This window comes from Cydia pomonella, chromosome 16, assembly GCF_033807575.1.
Source record: "Cydia pomonella isolate Wapato2018A chromosome 16, ilCydPomo1, whole genome shotgun sequence".
Taxonomy (NCBI): Eukaryota; Metazoa; Arthropoda; class Insecta; order Lepidoptera; family Tortricidae; genus Cydia; species Cydia pomonella.
The window spans coordinates 3,304,195-3,331,343 of NC_084718.1; the positions used below are offsets into that span (position 1 = coordinate 3,304,195).

At 37.9% G+C, this 27,149-nt stretch overlaps 3 protein-coding genes across 3 annotated transcripts in view; all 3 read left to right on the top strand.

The window, feature by feature from the left end:
• Positions 1 to 27,149, top strand: part of LOC133526223 (potassium voltage-gated channel protein Shaw) — a 177,412-nt gene that overhangs the window by 65,202 nt on the left and 85,061 nt on the right. The gene's annotated exons all lie outside the window — the stretch shown is intronic.
• LOC133526433 (uncharacterized) lies at positions 5,564 to 6,844 on the top strand. Its single transcript, XM_061863062.1, has one exon. It carries the CDS (start codon positions 5,564 to 5,566, stop codon positions 6,842 to 6,844), a length of 1,281 nt encoding a protein of 426 aa, XP_061719046.1.
• On the top strand, positions 6,874 to 9,672 carry LOC133526321 (uncharacterized). Its single transcript, XM_061862878.1, has one exon. The coding sequence runs from the start codon at positions 6,874 to 6,876 to the stop codon at positions 9,670 to 9,672; it is 2,799 nt and encodes a 932-aa protein (XP_061718862.1).

Below are 27,149 nucleotides of genomic sequence, written 5' to 3' on the forward strand. Positions count from 1 at the left end.
TGATTTTATGAGAAAAGTAGACTCAAATTAGTAGGACCCCTAAAATAGCTATGAACGCAATTTCCCCAATTAGTGCACGCCTCCAATGCACCGGCATGGCGTGAGATTAGTCATAAATGCAGGGGCTATAAACTGCAGCTAGGCTAATTTTGTACGCTAGTTAGGCAGATGAAAAGCAGCTGCAGTAAATAAAGTGAAACCAGTTCTTGCTAATCCTAGTCCTAATAAAAAAAAAAATGCAGCTTATATACTCAATGAGCTCGATTCTAATTAAGGCCCTCAGCACACGGAGCTTAAGCGTAAAAACGTTACGAGTATTTTGATACAATTGGTGGTTTAGAATAAAAAGTCCTAATGTTCTACCCTATGAAAGGCATGCAATATAAAGCAATTAAATAATAAAATCATGGAAAATTTCAATAGGTACGAGACGCGTAGATTTCTGCGCACCAAGCGTCGCGTAAGCCTAATCGTTTTACGTGTCTTCTTCTTCTTTTCGTGTCGAGGTTCCTTTTTTTTATATACGATGGAAGCCCAATAGGCAGCGGTGTTGACAGCCCTGGCTGTCGCGTCCCTCAGATCCAGCTCCGAGCAGTGAATTGATGCGGGCATGTGGGGCACGCCAGTAGATGTGCCATGGTTTGCGTTGCTGTGTCGCAGGTACATTGAGTCGAGGAGCTACGGAGCAATCCCCATTTGGCCATATTTTGCTTACAGCGACCAACTTGGGACCTGAGCCTGTTTAAGGACTTCCAAATTGGCCAAGGTTCTTTATGGCCAGGCGGTAGTTGCTCCAAAGCCTGCATGTACACGTTTTACGTGTGAAATCCCATTAGTTGAAATTCATCAGTCATTGGCATCAGAAGTTTTCGGCGGACTACAATCTTACTTGTCAGATGAAGATTATTTTTTTGTCATAAGTTTTGTTTTTTACGCGTGTATACGCTACGCCTGTTGTAATGACGACAGAAATCTCATACGCTACGCTACGATGACGCTTCGTGTGCGGACTTGTTTGAAGTTGTACGTGCTCGGAGTGCTCTCGTTCTACGCGCGTATTACGATACGCTTACGCGTCTCTTACGCTTACGCGCCGTGTGCTGAGGGCCTAAGTTTGACAATTTATTATGGTTTGGATACTTCCTTGACAATCGTCCTGGTGATTGGCGCGCATCTGACACAGGACTTTTACTTCATTTCACATGCAGCTATCATATCAAAATAAGATCAAAACCATAACAAATAGTTAAATCTGAATCGGGTTCCCCGAGGCCTTAATGCAGTTGAACATATACATGGCGTTTGTTTTTAAGTCTGATTATATTAAGTTTGCATTTCTGAGCTTAAATTAAGTAACTTTCTCAAAGAAACTGGTATTCTAATTAACTCTATTTTGGAGATAACCAATGATTTATTATTTATCTAATAACGCCCTTACGAGCGTATAAACTTGCCTTAGGGCCTGCTTACATATTGATTGGTGTTTCAAACGCAAGGAGATACTATCTCAGAAGATGATATTCTAAATGTCTTTCATATGTCACAATTTTCAATTGTTTTGTGGGTTTAAGTGTTATTGTTTGTCCGTATTACGACAATAAACTACGCCATTCATTTTCCTTAAATGTTCCCCGAAGTTCTTCTCTTCTTCAGTTAGTCCCTCAATAGTGAGGATCATGACATCATTTCCTTCTGTTGACAACCGAGTTCCTCCATAAGGTTCTGTTACTAGCCAAGCGCATGGCCTCGTGCAGTTAGTAGTATCCTACAAAAAATGCTATACCAGTTTAATAACAGTTATTTTCACAATAAAACTTCTTATCAAGCCTCTACGGTGGCCCAGGGATAAGTTGACAAAGAATTTTTAGGAATATTTTTGTTACTTATACGTCTTTGCAGAATGTCTGAACTTATACGTCTTTGCAGAATGTCTAACTACAATCATTTATCTATAGCAAAACGTGTTATCATCAAAATTATTTCCTTTAAGTGTGATACACATAGGCAAAAGTTTGTTACGAGTAAAATGATCATCAATATGACGCAGTAAAAAGTGGCTTAAGTCATATAGTCAAGGCAAAAATAGTATTCCGTCTATCGCTTAGTGCACAGTAGTACACAACTTTATTCAAAATTTCAACATCATATATATATATATAGCTTGTAGAATTACAATTTCAACTCATTTGTTATGTATAGCGAGCATTCCACGACTTAATAATAAATTCTTACATTAAAACCTGTACAAAGCAGAATGTTCGCCAGATTAATCCGCCGCAGCCATGCGGGCTGAACCAACACGTTTTTTACTTTATTTTATCTTCTTTTAATAAAGATTTAAGGGATACGAGAGATTGTCAATTTTTTAATACTTTGATTTTTTTTTCAACACATCTGCTCGTAACGTTGAACTTGTTGTACCGCTTTTAGGCTCATAACTCATAGGCCTAATTATTTAGCACGAGTGTTTTTTTCATAATAATTATCGAAATTGTGCAGTAATGTTATATTTATCGAATTTTTTAATTGTACTTCAAACAAAAACGTCACTTTTAACACTGACATATTCTAATCCAAATTTCAAAATTTTTGACGTATCTAAAGTTCGAAACGAGCCATCAATTAGGTTGCGCAGCGTTGTGTTATCGCAGAGTTCCAGATCAATCGATGTACTGACATTAAACCGATATTATTTGTAGAATGATATTGGAATCGTGTTAGTTAGTCGTCATTAGCGCATACCTAATGGTAATTGGGTCTAATTTAGCTTACCGGACAATAAGAGAAGCAGAGGTTGCCCACCTGCTACGCGGTGTTCCATCAAGATTTGAACCAGACCCAGTTGAACAAAGAGACAACCCAGGATCGACCGACCTGGCGCTTGAGAACGAGGAGGGCCGACCCCAAATAATGGGAAGAGGCACGGAAAGAAGAAGAAGGGTCTAAGGCTTTTGCAAAAGAACTTGGTCGCCGACTTTTTTGCGATTTGCGAAGAAAAAACGAAATTTTAAACGAAATAATTCCTAAATACGGTGACATTCAAACATTCGTGATCCACGCTCCGGGTCGTATCTGGTGCAGGGAATTTATAAAGCGTGGAAACGCTGCTAGCGTAATGGCAACTTTTGGATCGGATGCAATTCGGGGTGGTCCTTTTTCAATGAAATTACTTTGTATTAACAATGACGAAGCCTGTTGCGGATAGATTTATTGTTTGTATGCAATGACGACGCCTGTTGCTGATTTCTGGTTTTACCCTCCTGACGAAGCCTGCGTTGCGGATATGAATTTGTCATTATTTTATTAATGCTTGATTTTGATTAAATTCCTTATGTTTTCTTGAATATATCCTTGAGTTTTTATTTAGCTTGCAAGATTTGTCCTGATAATACATACACACATTAAAAGCTTGTAATACCTATCACATTTATTACTTGTACAATTTTTTTCAAATACATGAAAAATGTTTATCCGTTTTCAAACAAAACACTTCATTTTTCAAGCAATTGTACGAACAGAAACACTAAACTATCGACTATATGTTTCCAAGTAAGTTGATAGTAAATTCTAAGATTATTGCAACTTCTATAATATTCAGTAAAATATTGCCGTACTCGCGCGTATAAATCTGAAACAATATTTCAGCGTTAGTTACGACTTTCATTGTATGTTTTTTCATGGAATAGAGAATAAGGTCGGATTTCCAATTGAGCTTCAAAATGGCGATGGCGTCCTGAGAATATTTTGAAGCTTTTTGTTCATAAATTAAGTTATCTAAAATATAAATTTTCTACTCGTCGGCTGTAATGGTTGTATTAAGATTTCGTATACCGAACTATAATTGCGTACTTTTCATGGGCATCAAACTCAACTATAATATTCGTTTCGATACGCTGTATTCAACTATATAGAAAAAATACTAATCACGTGCCGCCGCGCTCTCATAGAACGGAGGACGGACGGATGGGGGCTCGCGCGTTTATGTCTTTTGTACTCTTTTTTTGTCTCCTGAGATACTAATCAATTTCCATTACTTATTTAAGTTTTATATTACAGTTGTATTTTTTATGACTCGTAGAAAAGTATTGTATACCTTTCAATATCGAGTTTGAGTAGTTTTGTATTAGTTTAAAAAAAAAAACATAATTTTGCAAATATTATTCTTGTATTTTTATTAAGATGTAGATATGTATTACACATTTTAATTTGCATAAACTGTGCAATAATGTTAACGGCTGTCATTATTTCCAGGTAAATTCCAACACAAATCCACCGAGGGTGCTATATCATCGTAAATGTAAGTAGCCATAGTTATTTATGCATCACGGACACGTGACGTTAACGACTCGGGGGCAGGCAGGTGCAGTGGCGTTGTTCCAATAGCTAAAATATTGGTCGATATTAAACCAATAGTAAACCAGTTGAGTTCACAAGCAAGCCAACGTTCCGAAAATATACTTACACGTCTTTTAGATAGAGATAGATAATCCATTTATTTGTTTGCCACAATACACACAAAAAATAGAAAAAAAAATGGCAAAAAAAGATAATATAAATCAAACAGATTTTTACAAAATAAAAGTAGAAAGAAAAAATGTATTGAAATACCGTTTTATACATACAACGTGTCTCTACTCTCTGGACATTGATCGAGAACCCGAGTAGAGTTCCTTCTCAGGAATGTTCTAATATGGTAAATTATTTGATTAGATATACATAAAAAAATATGAATATATTTTTTTTTTAGTTAAATTAATTGAAATAAATCATCAATAAATGGGAGCATACTGTATTAGTCGTTTACAAAGACGATAATATTAAAGTGAAACTAGTGATATGACATATGTACCGTGTATCTACATACAGGCTGTTCCGAGGTATTAAATCATGAATTTCTCCGTTGATACTGTGGCGTTTGGAATAAGACTTTGTACATAGGTTAGAAATACCCTAATCGACACGTTCTATTCATTTATGTCCAGAGGGTAGAGACATGTTGTATAAAAAATGCCGTATGCGTCGCAGCAAAACAAAAGCACTGATATTCTGCCAGGACCAGGTCACGTCAAGACCAGACCTACCAGAACCAGAACGCGTTTGCGTTAAGTCTTATTTTGTATGGGATTTACAAACAGCGCGCCAAGCGGGACGTTTTGGAAACTCAAAATCCCATACAAAACGAGACTTAACGGAAACGCGTACTTCTACGTTTCGCTGTCCAATAAATTTACACTAGGAGTACAGATCAAGTTAGACACCGATAATAAGGTCGTGTAGTTGAAGATGTTTGTGGACTCGATCGCATGTGTTGACCTACGGCACTCCAGAGTTCCAGAGCAGAGGACTACAACTCTCAAAAACATAATTAAACATCTTTTTTTTTAAGTATTAACATTAGCCGAATAATCCCTTGGTGTGTCAATATACAAATGACATACTATGACACACGTCAAGCTTTCTACGTATAACTTAATAATATATAACGTAATTCAGTCTCGTGTGCGCGCTCGCTAGTGACGCACGGTTTCTCTTGTGCGCGGCGCAGATACGAGTGTCGTGGAATATGTCGAATACGGTGCAGTGTAATTCGTGTCGAGTAGTTATCAATGAATTGTTATGTTACATTCAAAATAAACTCTCAGTGATGGGCGAGGAAACGCTTGTAAGGCTGTGCACATCGGCGTTTACTAGTGGCGAAATTCAAACGTCGAAATCGTTACTTTTCGAATCGCTGCCTACAAATAAGCGACAAGTGCAGCGAAAAGGCGATGGCAAAGGTCAACGGGACATAAACGACATTGTACAATTAATGAAGACTACAGAGCCGGACCTGATGCCTATATTTGTGGCAAGGGCATTAGAAAAATTGCCGCCGGTCACCTTTGACCATTTGGATTGCACTAAACTACTAAAGGATATGGTACGACTTCAAGCCGAGCTTGAGACGGTTAAAGCGAACTACGTAACACAAAGTGATCTTGACGTTCTAAAAAGTGAATTTTTAGAAATAAATACTATTTCGCCGCCGGCGCGCTTGTGCATATGTAAGGTAAACAATAGGCGCGGAGCCTGGTGTATGAATAGCGGCCCTGTCGGATTGTCTCACACTTCTCATATGAATGAAACGACTGCGAGCGAACAAATAATAAAGGATTATAATACGTCTCCTATTCAGAGTGAGGAAAAACTTCAATATAGATCCGTAGCACGACCGAATGAACGATCTACCCCACAACAAGAAGCGAGCGAAAAATCTACCGCGGCTCCTGGGCCGGCCGGCACGGGCGCAGCGAGCGAGATGAGTCATGCGGCCGATCAGCTGCGTGAACTTGAAACCGCTACAATAACAAATGGCATAAAAACTAGCTGTGTTGATAAGCAGTACGCTATGGAACGGACGGATCAAAATAGGCGAAGTATGAATTTAAATGTTGACGATGACGGTTTTGAAACTGTAACATATAGGAAAAAGAAATCGAAGTATCGCTATATAGGTCAATTTGGAATGGCAAACGAGTTGGATTCGAAATTTAAAGCTGCGGAACGTAAAGTGCCTATGTTTATTTCAAACATTCACAAAGACGCCCAGGATAAGGACATAGAGGAGTATATTTTCTCTAAAACGCAACAAAAAGTCACACTCGAACGGATTGACATTAAGATAGATAAGGGCCATAAAGCGTACAAGTTTTATGTATATCCGAGTACACTGTCAATGTTTTTGGATGAAAATATCTGGCCGAAAGGTATTGTTTTCAGAAGGTTCGTGCATTTTAAGTACAAACACTCGATTGGAACACATTCCGAGTACGGCAAGGCAAACAATAAACCTACTATGGCTTAGCCAGAAGAGGTAGCAATGAATTAATAATTATGTTATATAGATTTTCTAGTTTTAACTGTAAAGGTGTGAAGCGCTCTGTGGATACTGTTAGAGAGCTGTGTCAGAACTCAGACTTGGTTGCTGTGCAGGAAACTTGGCTTATGCCTGATGATATAGCCTATCTCGATACTTTTGACTACAACTTCTGCTCCACGGGCACCTCGGCAGTGGACACAGCGGCGGGCATGCTGCGCGGGCGGCCCCACGGAGGTGTGGGTCTTCTGTGGCGACGTACGGCGTTTCAAAGTGTTTCCGTAGTGCAGTGCAGTAATATGCGTTTGTGTGCGGTAAAGATAATGACTAACGATAATCGTCACCTTATTGTGGTAAGTGTGTATATGCCCACCGACTGCAGTGAAAACTTAGCCGAGTTCACAGACTGTTTGGGCGCGGTAAGTGCAATAATAGAAGAGCACGGCATAGAATCGGTATTTTTAATGGGGGACTTTAACGCCCACCCCAATGAACGGTTTTACAATGAAATGATTAACTATTGCAACGAGCAAAAATGGTGTTGTGTAGACGTTAATAATCTAGGGATAAACTCAGATACGTATACATTTATCAGTGACGCACATCTGTGCAGACGTTGGCTTGATCATTTCGTGTTGACACAGGCTGCGGTACCATCTGTGCGCAAAGTATATGTCAAGCATTGTGTTACCTGGTCGGACCACCTCCCTATAGTTTTAGAATGTGATTTGGACATTATAGTACCTAAAATAACTAGCGAAATAAACAAAGGCAATAAAAATGTAATATGGGGGGAAAGAACGATGGAACAAATTGACTTGTATAATAAAGAGTGTCATAAAAGACTACGTTTAATTGAGTTCCCATCTGACTTACGGCAGTGTGGGGATAAGTGTTGCCGGGAGCCTAGTCATAGACATGTGTTGAACGCGTTATATAACGACATTGTTTTTTCTCTAAGAACGGCTGCGACTGTTGGTAGGGAGGAAAAACAGTGTAAAGCTAAGCAACGTATTGTAGGCTGGAATAGGCATGTTAAAGAAGCTCACATGGTTGCCAGACAATGGTTTAATGAGTGGATTGTGTTTGGGAAACCCACAAACGGTATTTTATACAGAAAGATGTGTGAAACTCGTAAGATCTTTAAATCACGGTTAAAATGGTGTCAAGATCATCAAAAGCAAATCAAACTTGATATCATAAGCTCACACCACTCGAAAAAACATTTTAAATCCTTTTGGAAGTCCACAAACAAATTAAAACCCTTGACTGGCCTACCCAGTGGAGTCGATGGTGTGAGTGACCCTAAAACGGTTGCTAATTTATTTAGGGACCATTTTGTAGTCAAGTCTCCCTTAGGTCCTACGATGCCGGAGGGATTCGATGGAGATACCTGTAGTGAGGACGTAGGACCTAGAATTACTGCCAGAAGCATAGATAAGGCTATCAAGTCTATGCACAAAGGTAAGTCCCCGGGTCACGATGGTCTCTCCATCGAGCACCTGCAGCATGCCGGGCCCCACATATCAAGGTTGTTAGCCATGTTTTACACTCTGTGTATTCGCCACTCATACCTTCCTGATGACCTAATGCGGACGATTGTTATTCCTGTAGTTAAAAACAAAACTGGGGATTTAGCAGACAGGAATAACTATCGGCCAATATCGTTAGCGACAATTATTGCAAAAATACTTGACAGTGTGCTTAATTCACAGTTGAGTGAACGTGTAGAGCTGCATGATAACCAATTTGGTTTCCGGCCAGGATTATCCACGGAAGCGGCAATACTGAGTCTTAAGCACACTGTGAAGTACTATACTACCAGGAGGACACCTGTTATTGCTTGTTTTTTGGACTTGTCCAAGGCTTTTGACCTGGTTTCCTACAAAATACTGTGGAAAAAACTTGAGGACACAGGTCTTCCACCAGAAACTGTAAATATCCTTAAGTATTGGTATGGGAGCCAGGTCAACAGTGTTCGATGGGCAAACGCAATGTCTGACGAATATAGGTTGGAGTGTGGAGTGAGACAGGGGGGTTTGAGCTCACCGACACTGTTCAACCTATATATTAACGGGTTAATTGAGACGCTCAGCAATACGCATGTCGGATGTCATATAGATGGGGTATGTGTCAACAACTTGAGTTATGCAGACGATATGGTGTTGTTGAGCGCGTCAGTGTGTGGGATCAGGCGAATGCTGAAAATTTGTGAAGCGTATGCAACTGACCACGGCCTCAAATATAATGGGAGCAAGAGTCAGTATATGGTTTTTGAGACTGACCGCAAAAATACAATCGAGCTTCCATCTATATACCTTAATGACGCTCTTTTGGAAAGAGTTGATTCCTTTAAGTACTTGGGGCATATAGTTGCGGTCGATCTCAGAGACGATATGGACTTGGAGAGAGAGCGAAGGGCCCTGTCGGTCCGGGCGAATATGATCGCTCGAAGGTTTGCAGGATGCTCTATAGAGGTGAAAGCAACATTATTCAGAGCTTTCTGCACTTCCCTCTATACCTGCTGCCTGTGGGCGCAGTATACGCAACGGGCTTATGGGGCCCTCCGTGTACAATACAATAACGCATTCAGGGTGTTGATGGGACTGCCCCGTTTCTGTAGCGCGTCAGGTATGTTCGCTGCGGCGCGCGTAAATTGCTTTCACACGGTAATGCGCGGGCGCACCGCATCCCTGATGCGTCGGGTGCGGAGCAGTCCCAACATCATTCTGAAGATGATAGCCGAGAGGGTGGATTGTGTATATTTATCACACTGTGGAAGATTACACTCTCCCACTAGTATTGTCAAATGGTGAAGCCCTTTAATAGGTAAATTAAGATTTTTAAAATTTAGAAATTTAGATTTTTAGTTAGCTTTAGTTAGTTTAAGAAGATATGTGTCTCTTGTTACACGAAATAAAAGATTTTTTTTTTTTTTTTTTTTTTTTATAACATGTTAAGGAACCTGCTTATATGCTACGACCGCCATTCCGGCATCTAATCACACTGTTTACAATAAAATTGAAATTTAATTCCAAATACAATGCCATCTCGACTGATACTTACTGTAAATGAGGTCACATTCCTTTGTTTTTCAGAGAGGTTCGATATTTAATAGTACATTGTGCAACGAGGGGGGTAAGTGAAATTTTGGATACGAGGGAATTAAAGACCCGAGTTTGCAATATTCTTTCCCCCGGAGTTACACACAATGTTTTTCATCACACTTGCGAAGAAAAAACGATATTTTAAACGAAATAATTCCTAAATACGGTGACATTCAAACATTCGTCCGCCATTTTGTAATTTCTTGATAGGTTAGCATCGAGGGCACAGACCTATTCGGCATTCAGCCACGATTAATAATTATGTAAAAATATTTTAGACGGTTGTTAAATTAACCGAATTATTTAATTTTAAACTTAAACAAAAATATTAAATTATAAACGTCAGTATTTTAAAAGTAAAACTCATTTATGCTACTTGGTTTGTATGAAAAAGTGACATAATTTAAAAAAACCTATAAATCCCTAGGGAGTTATAGCTTTTTTTTTTCACAATCCATAACTCCCGCAGGAACAAAATAGGCCAATGTCCTTCAGTACACCTGCATGAAATAAGTACTTTTTCGAGCAAGTGTGGTGAAAATTTCCTTTTTAAAACGATATCTACTTTACCTATATCGTTAACATTTTCGCACGTGACGAATATACTGTGAAAAGCAGTTTATCTTTATGCCGGCCGTTATTCACGGTAATTTAAAGCATTATAGGTATTTAGAGGATTTATGATATGTGTGTAGATAAAACTACTAATGCAACTCATAAAGGGTGCCATTGCGTAGGTTAAATAATATATGCATTACGAGTGGGGTGAGCATAAAATTATGTTACGTCATCGTTTATTATTTCTATAAAAAACTTATTTTTTCTACTCGTCGACTATAATGGTTGAATAAAGATTTCGTACACGAAACTATAATTGCGTACTTTTGATGTATGGACTCCCAACTCAAATTTGAAAAAATGTATCACGTGCCGCCGCGCCATAGAAAAGACTAAACAGGCGCGGGGCAGGACTAAATAGTCGCGCGTTAATGTCTATTGTACTGCATTACTGTCTACTGAAATACTTATCAATTTTCATTAATTATTTAGGTTTTATACTTAGAAAGTATCATTTTAGATAACTCGTAGAAAAAGTATTGTATACAATAGTGATATAATCAAACTTTTCAATCTCGTACCTTACTTAGGTTACTCAGCAAGCTTCGTTGCCTAAACACGGTACTCGACTGGAAAGCTCTTTATTATATCACGATTGTATAAAATACTATTTAAATCGACTTTTAGAGTATTTTATTAAAATACTGCAACGTAGTACTTAGTAAGAATGTTAGAGAATTCCCAAAGCGCGAAAGAGGATAAAAGTTTTGAAGAAGTTATGCGAAATAGGATGGATAAAGTAGTGCCGATGGGAAAACTCGATGTGCATGAAGTTTAAATACGGTTTCTTTCGAAGTCGATGGATATTATCTTTATTAATTTTGCTTCTTGGGTAAGGCTATTTATATGAATAGCAGCTTCCTCGCACAACTTATCAGCATTGCGATACAACAAGGAAATGCCGCCGGCATGCTTGGTACAATGCTTCAAGGGCCTCTTTTAGATTTAAGCTAGTCATTAATTTAGTATTTGTGCAGTTACTAGTTAGTATAACACCTTCATATCTTACCTTACCTAACTAACTAAACTAACTGCTTTGGCTCAGCGATCCAAAAAGAATCTTGGCCTCCGAAACGAGAGAACGCCACCTATCCCGATCCAGCGCGGTTTCCTGCCATGAATTTGCATTCAGCCGACGCAGGTCCGCCTCTACGACATCACACCAGCGGTACCTGGGGCGCCCGATCGCTCGACGGCCGGTTGGTCGCCCCAAGTACGCTTCCTTGACTACGCGATCCTCCTCCATTCTGAGTAGGTGACCGAGGCAGCGAAGTCTGTGGGATTTAGTTACGCCGATGATATTGAGCTCAGCCACCAACTCTTCGATCTCGGCATTTTTCCGGATCCTCCAGAAGCCGTCGTCGTCTAACCTAACCTTGCCTTTTTTTCAATCAATCAATCATAATTAATTCACAAGAGCATATGGATTCATGTTAATATAAAAATAAAATGCAAAAACACATACAAAAACAATGCAAAATACATATACATATACAGTAGCATTCTGCGAAGTTCAATCTTTTCTTTATAAATATTGTATGTTTTCTTTTAAGTAACTATAACTATATATTATTTGCACGCATAACAACTATAGCGATACATATATTTTAAATTATTTTGTATACCATTTTAAATTCTGTACTATGTCATGCATTTATTAATTACCTACCGATGTTTTGAAGTCCCTGTACGCGTGACAGACAAGAAGATGCCTAACACCTTCCCTGTTTCGATCTGTAATTTATTATGTATTCTTTTATTTTCAATGGAACTAAAGGTCTGTTTGTTATCACTTAAGCTTATATATATATATATATATATTAATATGTGACTGTTTGTTTCCTAAATAAATAAAAAACATATTATAAAATGCAAAATTTCTCGCATTTTTTTAGATATTCAAATTTACAGCCTACTTGGTAAACATTTATATTCTCACCAAACTGCTACGTTTGATGGCGAGATGCGCTCAGTTTTTATACAACTTTCTTGGTATGTGTGTTCAGTTATAAAGGTAAATATGTTTGTTTACATTATTTACACCTAATTAACTCTATTTTATAATCATGAGAAATTGAGAAGATATTCTTTTAGTCTGCTTTTTAACATGGACTAGCTTACTAAGACTTTGTCTTAGAGCTCCTTTTGCTATAATAGTTTTTAATTTTCAGTTGTATCGGCTTTATATCTCTTATATTTCCAGTTCATGTTCATGTTCATCATCCTTAACTACTTATGCGAATTTATTACGTACCTATGCACGATATTGGACGGACTTTAAAGCGCGTGTACGGCGAGTACTTCAATATAACAAAAATAACCTGATGTTTACATTTAACACAGGTTCTCGTAAATTCACTCGTAATACTCATTCAGATAAAAAACGTATTTTATTCGCAAAAAACTTCACAAAAACAAACCTCAAACATGCACAAACAGGTTTATGCAAATCAACAATTTGAAAGAACAACTTTTCCAATGTTTATTTGAATCAAAATACAAATGTTTCACAGGAGCCGTATTCTGTTAAAATTTGATAAAAATTTGATATTGACGCGATTGATCATGTCAGACCTTTATCGTCGTTGCTGAGCAATACAATGTACTCAAAATGTTGGTGAAGCTACCCTCATGGTGCAGTGTATCACTCGTGTTCGCCGAGGCCCACACAAACGATTTTCACGCGGTTATGCGAAAAAAAATCGTCTCGATGATGGACAGGCTTAAGGGCAGTACCAACAGCATTCTGGAGGTAATTGCAGAGAGGCTTGATAATTCCATACTGGCGCACTGGATTCCCCAATAGGCTTTCTTAAATTTAGAAACTAGTTTCGGTATATATAATTGTATTATTATGTACAAAATTAACAGAAGTTCCTAAGTTATCACAAACATCTGAAATAAATATTTTCAATTCAATTCAATAGGCCTCCCTTCTAGTACATCAATCGTCCCGGTCTGGATCGAATCTTATCCAGTAGTGACCCGCAATCTTCCGAATATCGTGCCCAGTACCCGTGGGAATTGACATGATTAGTGCCCGCGAAATGCACATTCGGACGACGAGCAGCGTTACTGTTGCCAGGTTATTGCCATACCCCATTTTTTTGGGGCAAAAACGTACCAGTAAAATTATTTATAATGTCGACCCAGATGTTATAAATGTCGATACCAAGCAATTTCTAAATCCTTGAATATACTACATTAATTATGACGATAAGCTCTTTCATTAGTCATTTGTAAACCTCTTTCATTTAATTTTATCACAATTGAAAATATAAATCATCTGAAATTGATTCCAATCATTCTGATAATAATAAAATTTCAGTTAATTTTAGTACAAAACCTGTTGCAGTCACACTCCGAATGTCGGTTTTAAGAGGAAAGAGGACGACCGATTCTCCATACAAACGTAGTCCTCATTTTCCTCCCTGGATATTAACATTATGGAAAATATTTGTACAGAATTTTATTATTTTAGTCACAGCTATCAAAAAATCAAACGGTCGGGGTTAGATATATATATATTTTATTATTATAAAAGTTATTAGGAGCGAAAAACAGGTTTCATGCAAATTTTTAAATGCTTATTCTTATAATATTGAAAAAATCGAAAAAAAAAACAAACGGCCGGGCATAACTATGATTAAAACGCATCAAATTGTGTAAAAATATTTTCAATAATGTTAATATCCAGAGAGGAAAATGGGGCTTTGTTTGTATGGAAAGGTGGTTTCGGGGTCGTCCCCTTTCATTTTAAGATGTTGCGACATCATTGTTGCCGCTAATATGTATATGTCAATTTCCTTGATGAATAGAGTGATGTTCACCGCCGCCGAGTGGACGCTTGAAGCGGAGCGTTCGGCGGGGCGTGCAGCGTGGCGTCGGACTCACAAGTGATTTGAGCAGCATGAACTAAGCCCGCTCCTATACGCTTTCATTTGTTAAACATGCACGCCGCACGCCCCGCCCCGCTGCACGCCCAAGTCGCGTCCTCTCAGACCGTATACTTACGGCCGCGATTATGAAGTTCATTTCGTCACATATTTTACGAAATTGACAGATACAGCGGCAGCAACAACAATAATACAGCTGCAGTAAAGTTGACATCCGAACGTCGCCTTGTCTTTACTTCCTCTTGATATACTTACTTACTTACTCCTCTGGAACTGCGACCCAAAATGTGTCTTGGCCTCCAACACGACTGCTCGCCACTGATCCCGGTCCAGTGCAGTTTCCCGTCAGTCTTCAACCTGGAGCTCGCGCAGATCTATGTCCACAACATCCGCCCATCAATAACTAGTTCGACCGGCCGGGCGGACGACGAGCTGTCGGTTTCCCTCAAACGCTCTTTTCAGCGATCGCCTCTTCTCGCTCTTTGTATTTTAACAAATTTCAAAATCAGAATACCGCTCCATGTTTCTTTGAATCGCTATATAAATGTTTAGCAGAAAATTTCCGTAAATTACATTTACTTTTTAGCCGTGGCTAATCTGTTATTTGCGCTGTAAACCTCTTGGTTTAAATTAGCAATTTCACCGAGTTGGCACCGTGCTAGGGTTGGCAAGAAGCTTTTGAATAATTTTGTTAGTTGTACACTGTTGTAATTATTATTTGCGATGCGGTTTTGAAACTTATGGAGCGATTAAATTTGTAGTGGTAAGTTGGTAGTAAGGGGTACAGCCAGCATTAAGTGAACTATGAAAAAAACTGTTATTAATGACTAAACCTGACTCAAAAAAATCAATGCAACTAAAAACTAACCTCCAACATTTGGCCTCTCGGCAAGGTGCCCATCATGTAGGCAATATTTCCGCACTTTATCGCGATAGCCAGACTGCGTTAGATAGCTGCTAGCCTGAAGGTACCCTTTTGTCTTCCTTAAGCATTTCCAGCCCGCGTTAATGCTCCGTAGCGTAGCGTAGTCATCTCTCTCTATTACTCTTCCATATAAGTGCGACAGTGACAGTTGCCTTTCGTTTGATACGGAACGTTAACGATTGGCTTGTTAGCTACGCGCGAGCTGAGCCCCTTATAGAGCCCACGCGCACCTTTGCTCCACGGACCTAGTTTCTAGACCAAAAGCTACAAACTCATAGCGCTCAGACAAAGACATTCGTTGGAGCGCCTTAAACGCTCTTTGGCATCTACTGACGCCCCAGCATTTCTGCTGGTCGCTTAAATGTAGGACGCTGCCAACGTTTCAATACAAGTTACGTCCCACACCAGCGCACAGCCTACTCCAGGGGATCAATGCCATCTTGTCAGGGCATTTGCCTCCATCCCGCCCGATCTGGGGCGCTAGAATTGCCGGGACATTAGTGCTGAAGAGGCCTTCTGAGAATGTCGCTGAGGGGTATTGAAGGAGCAGGCCGTGCTTTCTAAACCAGTCTACCAGGGCTCAACAAAAAGCACAGCTGTAACCGGACCAGATTCCAAAACGGAGAGCGACAACTAAACTATTAGCTTAGAACATCATCATCATCCTGCCTCCTGCCCTTTTCCCAACTTCATTTGGGGTCGGGCCTTCTTGTGCGTCTGCGCCAGGACAATATGTCCTGTGTTGTCGATGGTGAGATGTTTTGTGTCTTCAGGTCTCTTTTGATAGTAGACCACCAGGACGCTGGAAGTCTGCCCCCTGATCTTTGCTTGGTGGTAATATTGAGCACGGTTTAACGGAATAGTTTTCATCCCGTCTCATCACATGACCGTACCATCGGAGTCTGCCCTCTCTGAGTTTTTCAGTTACAGGTGCCACCTTGAAGGATCCTCGTACGTTCTCGTTCCGCACTCTATCTAAGCGCGTTACGCCACCTGCCCAACGAAGTATTTTCATCTCCGCTGTATGAAATTGTTGCTCATGTTTCTTCAAGGTGACCTAGCATTCAGAGCGCTTACTAATACTACTTAAACTATTAGCTTAGAACCCCTGTATACAAATACGTAGGGTGCTAAGCTGATCATATTGCTGACTGGACCTGGTTAAACATTCCTTGAATCTGGCATATTTACCTATGTATAACATCTTTAATTAATAATAAGTATAGGCTTAAGAGTCCCCGGCAAGCTCGGCAGAATTACACCTTCCCATACAAACAGAGTTTCGTTCCCATTTTTAAAGTACCTATTGGATTGTAATGAAACTTTGCATATACAATGACTCATTAATGATAGCTCTAGTTTAAAAAAAACAAACGAAATAGAGCAAAAACAAGTATTGTATGAAAACTTAAATTCGCTGTATTTATTTAAGCGAAGGCTGCATAAACTAATTACAGGACTAGATATACCTTATACTATTGTATGTACAGAGCCATCCAGCTAGTTGTTTTAATATGAGAGCATAACTAAGTTTGTATGGAGAACTTTCTGGGGACCCTTAAGTGTATTTTAGGTAAATGGGTAGTAATTTTAACATACCATGGTACACAGTACAGTTTACTATATCTAATTTTGAATAATCTTTATGAACTTTTGTACAGAACTTTATAGGTACCTACGTTTTTATCTTGTCATTTTCATTTAGAAATCTGTTATCAAGCTTTTTATATTTATTTATTTAATCTTTATTGCACAAAAGAAAAACAATCTTATAGTACAAAAGGCGGACTTAATGCCACGAGCATCATCATATTATTCATCACGAGTATCATGATATTGATAGTCATCGTATTCATTATTTTTGCTTTGATTCCATTTCTAATAAATTTAATTAATTTGAGTCAAAATCTTTAGTCGAAATTTCTCATGATGATTCATATTGTAATAACATAAATAATTTATTGCCATTTATATCATAAAACTCATAATACCGATTGTTCCATTAAAATCATCAATTACGATCATATCACATCGTAATTCATCCAAATGTAAACAGCCATTGTGGACGTCAAACCCGATTTCATTTTTATTTGCACACCGCCTCCACATTTTAGCAAACAATAATATATTTGTATTTGATTTTACTTATTGTAATACTGTAAATATTTTAATTACCTATTATTCTATTCTATTATTCAGCTTTTCGGTGAAGGAAAACATCGTGAGGAAACCTGCATACATCTGCGAAGAAATTCAAAGGTGTATGTGAAGTCCCCAATCCGCATTGGGCTAGCGTGGGGACTATAGCCCGAGCCCTCTCGCGCATGAGAGGAGGCCTGTGCCAAGCAGTGGGACGTATATAGGCTGAATTATTATTATTATTATATTGTATCTCCTTGGATTTCACGGGCCTATAAATCCCGGTCTTTTGATAGGCTTGCGTGGGGATATAGATCCAACACGTAGAGGCCTCTTGGAGAGCTTTAATGTCATGTAGAACGCCTGCTGGAACCCGTTCACGGGCGCAACAATAGACACCCATGAACCGGTCGCAACAGGCATTGGGACTATTGTAGTAAAGTGAACAGTATAACGGTCTATGGATTGAAGTTTGGGAGGACAATGAGACTGGGTTATTGCAAAGACATCCGGACACCTGCCATAACAATGTTTCCACTAGTTATCGAGGCAGGCGGTGACTCGCCGCCCACTAGATGGGCCCCTGAAAATGCCGTCGTGAAGACGACCAGGAGCAACACCGGTGTGGGCGGCTCAGGGGTGTAGAGAGGTGTACGCCGCTTTCTACCCAGTGGCTGATAACAGCCACTGTGCCAACTCGCGTCTTGTGCAAGTTTTCACTTCCACCCCTGGAGCATTTAGCTCTAACGACTCCTCTCTGGACGGCCAATGAAGGCAAGCCAGAGCTGAGAGTCCTGCGGGTCCCCTTGGGGTCCATTCCGACCGACGAAGACACGCCGGAGACGGAGACCCTGACCGACTCTCGGGAGTACTCGGGTCCGTGGGGTCGTTACTCCCCAACAGCTCGCCACAAGCTGCCCTGCGGTAGTTATTATTATTATTATTATATATTATTCTATTTGTCATTATTGTTTACAGATTTATCTTATAAGAGAGTGCCTTAGAAATAAGTAGGCATAAAAATGTTGCTACACCCTATTGCTGTGGGGTCCATGATTGTACTCACTTTATTTTAAGAACATCTGTAATACCATGGTTGCAACTAATATATGAAATGAAATGAAATAAATGAAAAAAAAATGCAATGAAATGAAATGAAATAAATGCAATGAAATGAAATGAAATAAATGCAATGAAATAAATGAAATGAAAATGTATTAACTTGCGTTATTTGTAACCGTCAAGAGAAAATTATACCACGTGATATCCATACAAAAAAAGAAAAAATTTCTCCATTTCGAAATATTTTCTATTCTCCATAATAGATTTGTATGCTATTGACGAAATGAAAAATAAGGTTTATAGGTTTTCCTTATTTAAAAAAGCGAAACCTATGACCTAGAATTATGCTGAAGCGACCGACATCAAAATCAAAGTGATTTGTTAAGATTTAGTACTGGAAACCGTTTTCTCCCAAAATGGAAATTTCATAGAAAAAGTACCGTTATTTCGTTAGGATCGCAAAGCAAGGTTTCCTCTATTTCGCGGCAAGTTTCAATATTAAAAATGGCGGCCGTCGCATACGCGGTTGTCCTAGAACCTCCATTTCGAGGCGTCTTGCCGCACGAGGGGTTAAATAAGTATCGATTTTAAAAGTTAACATTACTCCTTTACTTAATCTTAGTTAATCACAAACTCAACATTTACCAACTTTGTTTTAACTAGTTAATTCCTTGATCATGACGCATTGTTACTAATTAGCGTGACGTGGATATATGATTTTAACGAAGATCTTAATTAAAATTAGGGCTGGGGGATTAATCATTGAAGGCGCAATCAGGGGATGATATTTTGAGACATTAGACTTAATTATTGTAGTAGGTAAAATAAAAAGATTAATTTCTTTTATTTAAGTACGTGTATCGTCGCTAGGAGATACAGTCACGTCCGAAAGTATCGATACGAAAAAAGTGCCAAAATATGTATACACTACCTTAATATATGGACAATAAAGTCGTGTATACATATTTTTGGCACATTTTTCGTATCGATATTTTCAGACGTGACCGTAAGATATTTGATGTCATTGTGATTATAAAATCACATAACTCCCATTAAGTAATCGCACTTTATGCGTATGTTTTAAGTTTAGTTTAGTATTACTTTTATTTATAAATGTTTTTTTTTTTTGTGATTTTCTTCTATTTTGTTCACTTCTTTACAATTTACTCAGTTAATTTATTGTAGTTGTGCATGGTTAAGATAAAATGTGTACATTGACGATATATGTTAACGGCCCCAATTATGGGACATTTAAGAGAAAATTTGACGTATTTTTGATATTTCACCGACATCTGTAAAATGTCGACCGCTTTATGCTTTAAACGTTGAATGTCCAATTCGTCCTTTATGCTTTCTATATATTTAATTAAAGCTACTGCAATTAGTTTCAATATTATTAACTACTACTAACTATGTTTTTTTGCTCCAGTCATGGGATGTATGGCACCATTTATTTTCAATCTAATATAATATCAATGAAAAATTAAACTTAAGCAGCTCTTTTGCTCTTGTTTATGGTAAAATGTTGGCAGCGATTAAAAACTGATGGTAAATACTTGTTTTACAGGATTTGTCTATACCATCCCATTACTGGTGCCTGTTCCATTATAGGGGTGTTTACTATAAAGCGATTCAATTGATTGTAATGAAATAAATGGATTTTTATCTTTAGTTGTATGTATGTTGTAGAAAAAAAGGAATACTTCTAACCCCAAAACACATGAATTTGTTAGACCTACTACTTTTTTTAAAAACTTTATTGCACAATAAAAATAAGTACAAATAGCGGACTTAATGCCTTAAGGCATTCTCTACCAGTCAACCATAGGGAAAAACAGAAATTCTCGAATGTGGGTGCAGTGAGAAAAATAACCTACCTACCCTACTTATTTTTAACCTACTACTTTTATTACTTTATTTTTAACTAATATCTCAGTCTTGAAACTTATAATTACTGAAAAAAAAAATCAAAAGTTTTTTCATAACAAAGAATAAAATAAACAAATAAATATTATAGGACATTATTACACAAATTGACTAAGTCCCACAGTAAGCTCAATAAGGCTTGTGTTGAGGGTACTTAGACAACGATATATATAATATATATTTATAAATACTTAAATACATAGAAAACACCCATGACTCAGGAACAAATATCCATGCTCATCACACGAATAAATGCCCTTACCAGGATTTGAACCCGGGACCATCAGCTTCGTAGGCAGTGTCACTACCCACTAGGCCAAACCGGTCGTCAAGAATACTTTTTAATATTAACTCGTAAAGTTGACAAAAAAATGACATTTAACGTTACTTCAAAAAGATGATTACATTTTAATAACAACGTTCTGCCATTGAAACAAAAAAGTAAAATAGGAACATAAAAAGGAACTAACTCCAAAAATCTGCGAGTTCTAAATTGAACTTTACGTTACAGTATTTAAGGACTATAATGTAAAGTTGGATTTAGATGGAAACAGAAAAGAGCAATAAGAGTTTTTTGTAAGTCTTGAAATACGAAATTATACAATTAATTAAGGAGCTGTTTCGGTGGATTATGAATAAATTAAAAACAATACCAAACATCAAATAGGTGTCACGTTAAAAAGAAATTGTTTTATTTTATTCATCGTGTTTTTAAAACTATATGCCTCTGATTCGTCTAGTTACAAAAAAAGCGGCCAAGTGCGAGTCGGACTCGCCCATGAAGGGTTCCGTACCATTTATGACGTATTAAAAAAAACTACTTACTAAGTAGATCTCGTTCAAACCAATTTTCGGTGGAAGTTTGCATGGTAATGTATATCATATATTTTTTTTGCTTTATCATTCTGTTATTTTAGAAGTTACAGGGGGGGGGGGACACATTTTACCACTTTAGAAGTGTCTCTCGCGCAAACTATTCAGTTTGGAAAAAAAATTATATTAGAAACCTCAATATCATTTTTGAATACCTATCCATAGATAGATACCCCACGCGTATGGGTGTGATGAAAAAAAATTTTTTTTAATTATATGACGTATAAAAAAAAACTACTCACTAGATCTCGTTCAAACCAATTTTCGGTGGAAGTTTACATGGTAATGTATATCACATTTTACCACTTTAGAAGTGTCTCTCGCGCAAACTATTCAGTTTAGAAAGAAAATTATATTAGAAACCTCAATATCATTTTTGAAGATCTATCCATAGATACCCCACATGTTTGGTTTTGATGAAAAAAATTTTTGAGTTTCAGTTCTAAGTATGGGGAACCCCCAAAATTTATTGTTTTTTTTTTCTATTTTTGTGTGAAAATCTTAATGCGATTCATAGAATACATCTACTTACCAAGTTTGAACAGTATAGATCTTATAGTTTTGGAAAAAAGTGGCTGTGACATAAACGGACAGACAGACAGACATGACGAATCTATAAGTGATCCGTTTTTTGCCATTTGGCTACGGAACCCTAAAAAACTGTTACTTTGACCTTTTCGCCGCCCCATCAATGAAGTACGAGTAATAAAGTGTCAGCAACGGCACGTCAAATATTGCACGTATACAAACGTGACCAAAACCACGACTTGATATGAAGTCGTGGCGTGTGGGGCACGAAATGTATTTTATATCAAGTCAATGGCGGCGAAATGGTTAAATTCATTTTTTATTATCTTTTATTATTTTATCATTTTAAAAGACTGGACTTGGACTGTAGATCCATAGGTCACTGGTTCAAATCCGGTTCAAAGGATCAATAATGTTAGAGCACTTGTTAACTCTAACATTTACTTGATAGGTATCTTGATATGTAGTAATGTGGAAAACGAAAGACGATTTCTTGATATTTAAACTTGATTTATTTTAACTTGATAGGTGTTCACAATTATAGAATAGCGAACGTGAATAATTAGTGAATAAAAAGGTAAAAAAAATTGACTATGATTTTTGGAGCCAGGGCTAGATGAATAATGAGTTATCTTTGAAGGCTATACTTAAACTAATTTATGTCGTAAGTGTAAATCAATGCTTATACAGTGTGGTGGTGGTGACATTCATAATCTAAGCCGATACAATCATTAACCCTCTTTCAAGTTATCGTCACGCGCTGATAATATTCTGCTGACCGGCTTACGACTTAAGTAAGTATCGGTCAGCTGCAGAGAAAAGTGACCCTCCTGCATAGAAGTTTGTAACCAAAGGTGCTAATAGTATTGCTGACTCAACCTAGTTTGTTTTCAAGAAATACGGCGAGCGTGGAGGCCTCATAGGCAACATACTCGTACATGAATTGATTTTAAATTAATTACATTTTCTTTCAGCCGTACATTAAAATACCAAATATCAAAAAAATAACTATAGTCTTGTTAACCAATTTCTCAGTAGAACAATTTGAAAAATAGAATGAAGATGCATAGTAATGTAGAAATCCAAAATTAAAAAAAAAATATTGCAAGTAGGCCTCAAGGTCTCTACATGTATAAAGTCAATTACATTTTATACATGTACAGTACATTAAAATAGAGCTTCCTAAAGAAACTCTACTGTAGATTGAATCTTTGAACCTATACACAATAACTCAATCCGATCCAACAGGTATGTAATAAGGCTTTGTGCAAAAAATAGAAAGCAAAATAAACAAGCTCGGTCCATTGAGGGATAAAGGGAACATGAAAAATATCCCTTTTCGGCCTTGACGAGGGGTAGCCTTGGGGATTCTACATGGGATAAATTACTTTGGGCGGCAGATCACTTGTTTTTAGGCGTAGATAACTTGATAAAACAAGTTGTTTTTTTCTTAAGAGATTTGAAGCTATAACATTTAGAGCTAATATATAATTCAATTTATTTATTTAATAGACAATAATGATTGATAATGGTTAGTAACATTTAAGATTTAAAACTAAGTGTTAGTAGAACAAAAATCAAAATCGTACAATACAGCAAAAACAACCACCTGGTAGCGGTCATGACATACTCAAAATGTCGCACAATGCTATATTCCTGTCTGGTGTTGCAGGTCCATGAGCGACGCTAATTGCTTAGGCCAGTAGTTCCCAAAGTTGACTGGGCTCCGACCCCCCATCTAACAAAAACTGCCAAATTCAGGAACCACCTCTTGGCCGTCTTAAAAAAGGGGCATAAAATATTATTGGTCACGCTTAGATAGCCCGATCGGTTGATATGCCGTCTCATGTTTCAGGACCCACTCAAGATTCGTTTGCAGGCAAGTTTGGGAAATGCCAGCATTTGCGATTTGTTTGCCTTCTATACATTAAAAAAGTAAAAGAGAGCCTATGTGTGATATTTCATAATCTAGGTCAACGCTTAAACATGCAAAGTCTGTTGGTAGGTAGTCTATTTCTTGGACACTTGCATTGAGACCCTTTTCAAAACAGTATGTAAATAAAATATGATTGTATTATCCTACATAAAGGAAAATATAGATAGGTACTTACAAGCACCAAAAGTATTTGCCATCCTGGAATACTTTTCCAAATAGAGATATCTCCAGAGATCTCGTTAAAAAGTATCTGTCGCAATAATTTTTTTATTTATACAGCCTGTTACATGACCCACTGAGAGTGGGATGGGTACACCTTGTATAGGTCATACTGAGAAACTTTTACTATGGGACCAACAAAAAAATCGCGAAAAAAAAATTGACTCCCATAAATTTTGGCTGGCTGATGTTGATATCTTGTATGGAAAAGTTTATTTTTATCGCAATTTCGGGGTTAATATCATAGTAAAAGTTGCTCAGTATGACTTATACAACGTGCACCCACCCCAGTTTCAGTAGCTAGTGTAACACGTTATATATAGAATTGTACATACTTTTTACGCGTCTCGTCTGATACGGTGCTTTATAAGCTGAATGTGCACAAAAACTAAATACTATATAGGCACAGTCAGTTGCAGAAAAAAAGGTACCACCCGTACTAACTTCTATGTAGGGGTGGTACCTTTTCTCTGCGCCTGACGATATCTCAGTATTTTTAGTATTAGAAAAAACTACACGATTTTGACGTCTTTATTTTTCAATACACTAAAAAATAGCAACTATTTAAAATAATGAAAATGAATATACTTATATGCTATATAATTGTTACAAATTTGCAGTGACTAACGGCCTGATTCGAAGAATGTTTAAGATCTTTAAAAGATCGATAGCTAAAAACATGTCAAAATTGACGTTTGTATCGATTCCGCTGTGATCCCAATAAGATCTAACGATAAAGTGACATTGATTGCCCGAATCGAGCTGCTTCTGTCAATTATACGATTATACGATATACAAACGATATCTAAATGAGAACTTATCTAAACCAGGACTTATCGTTATCGTATTTCATTCTTCGAATCGGGCCATTATTTAAAAAAAGTGTTCAAGATATTACTGATTTACAGTGTTTCCTTGGGCCCAGTAATACAGCTAATGAATTCAGCACAATGTTATTAATTATTAATCAACAGTTCCTGTCAAATACTCGTCACTAAACGCAAAATTTAACTAGACGTCTCAAACTCCTAACTCATTTAAGACGCTCCCAAAACTTGTCACTCCCCGTTTGTTTGGATCAGGACTTAATCCTGAAGGCCTATTCGACGTTTCAAATATCAGCTTGATACGTTCATCAACAAGCTTGATACGACTTTGGCAAATGCACGACTAAGGTGACGCATCAAAAAATTGTTGTCGCCAAAAAAATCAAGTTTATAATTATTGCGTGTTTGTTTGTCTGCAAAGTATGTTGACTGACAATAAATGGGTTTTGATTTGATTTAAGGCTGGTTAGTATCACGCTGACCGTCGGCGTGCGTTATTAGGCACTGCAATATGTATGAGGTCTAGGAAGTGGTTTAGAGTAACGCCGGCAGCTGAGTGCTGATAAGCGTCAGCGCAGACGCATCATATACGGCCATACGCGCCGCGCATCGTGCCGCGTAGTGGTCAGCGCAGATCGCCGCTGCTCAAGCGCCTCTGCCTTTATGGCAACCCCACACTACCGTCAGCGTCTAGCCAGCGCTAGTGGCCCTAAGTGAGTGTTTTAATATCGAACTGAGAACGACTCACGATGATGGTCTGCGCTGAAGTGGTGCGCGCCTTTGATCAAAATGAACAATGGCATTACTTGCAGTTGCAGTGCATCTTGCGGACACAAATCATTGCGGCTGAGATATCGGATAATTCTCTCGCACACCAATGCGAAATGTTGTGATCTAACAATCACACATGCACGTATAAACGCGCGTTTGCACTACGCCATCAAATTCATATCATGTCGTTAACAAATCAAGTCGCTATTCTAAAACTTCGAATTTGTTTCTAACAAATATCTACGTTTCAAGTAAGAGAAGCTTAACGTTCTACGTAAACAAAGGTTCTTAGAACCTTTTGAATTAACTCGGAACTGTTAAATTCAATGCCGCAGTTTAAGTTAAAGTGTTTAACTAATACTATGTGGAGTAATTTGAATCTGAGTAGATTGGTTTTTGTGTGAACCGTGTAATTCGATTTGTTCTTGTACGTGTTTTAACTCGATTTGAAAGTTTTAATTGTTACGAATGGATGATTCGATTGGAGTTCTAAAGAGATGTTTTGTAACTTTGGGAACAAATTAAATTATTTGAATATTTTCGTTTATTCTTAAAGTAGTCACACTACTACTTATACATACCAAAAAATAATGTCATATACTAATTAAGAAGAAGTGACAAAGCACTCCAGTGTATGGAAAGTAGAGGCAAGGAACAGAAACTCCTTAGGCAGAATTGTTGCAAAAGTGTCCAGCTGTCAGCTATAAATAATAGTTCCAAATCTCTCCAGAGTAGCGCTAGAGTAGCTAAGAACCTAGGCGTTGTTGACGGAGTGAAGTGCGCTGTCTATGATTAGATTTTTTTCTCAAGTATTCTAGGTATTGTAGGTCACCTATTTATGGTTTTTTGTCGGACACTTTTTGGTATATGGAGATTCTGTTCCTTGACTCTACCTTCCATACTCCAGTGGTGGAGCCTGCAGCGATATCATGGTCACATTTTTATCACCTGTCACTATACCTGTCACTTTCGCACTAACATACTTGTTATAATGCGACAGGCATGGTGACAAATGATTAATAGCCGACCAGTAGGGCTAATATGGTCGGCTCTTTATCATTTGTCACCATGCCTGTCACATTCTAACAAGTATGTATGTGCGAAAGTGACGCATGGCATGACAGGTGATAAAAATGCGACCATGATACCGCGGCAGTGGGGCTAAGATGGTCGGCTCTTTATCATTTGTCACCATGCCTGTCACGTTCTAACAAATATGTAAGTGCGAAAGTGACGCATGACATGACAGGTAATAAAAATCCGACCATGATACCGCTGCAGAATATATTAGAGCCATATTGGATTCGAACGCGTCTTCAGCAGGGCTTACGTGGTTAGATGTTTTTAAACTGTTTGTGGAGACCGGTCTGTTTAAGCTTACACGGGGTACAGGTTATGTTAAAGTATGTAACTTTACTTTTGAGTGACATTAACGTGAGACACTTCATTCGGTTCTTGTCTGTTTT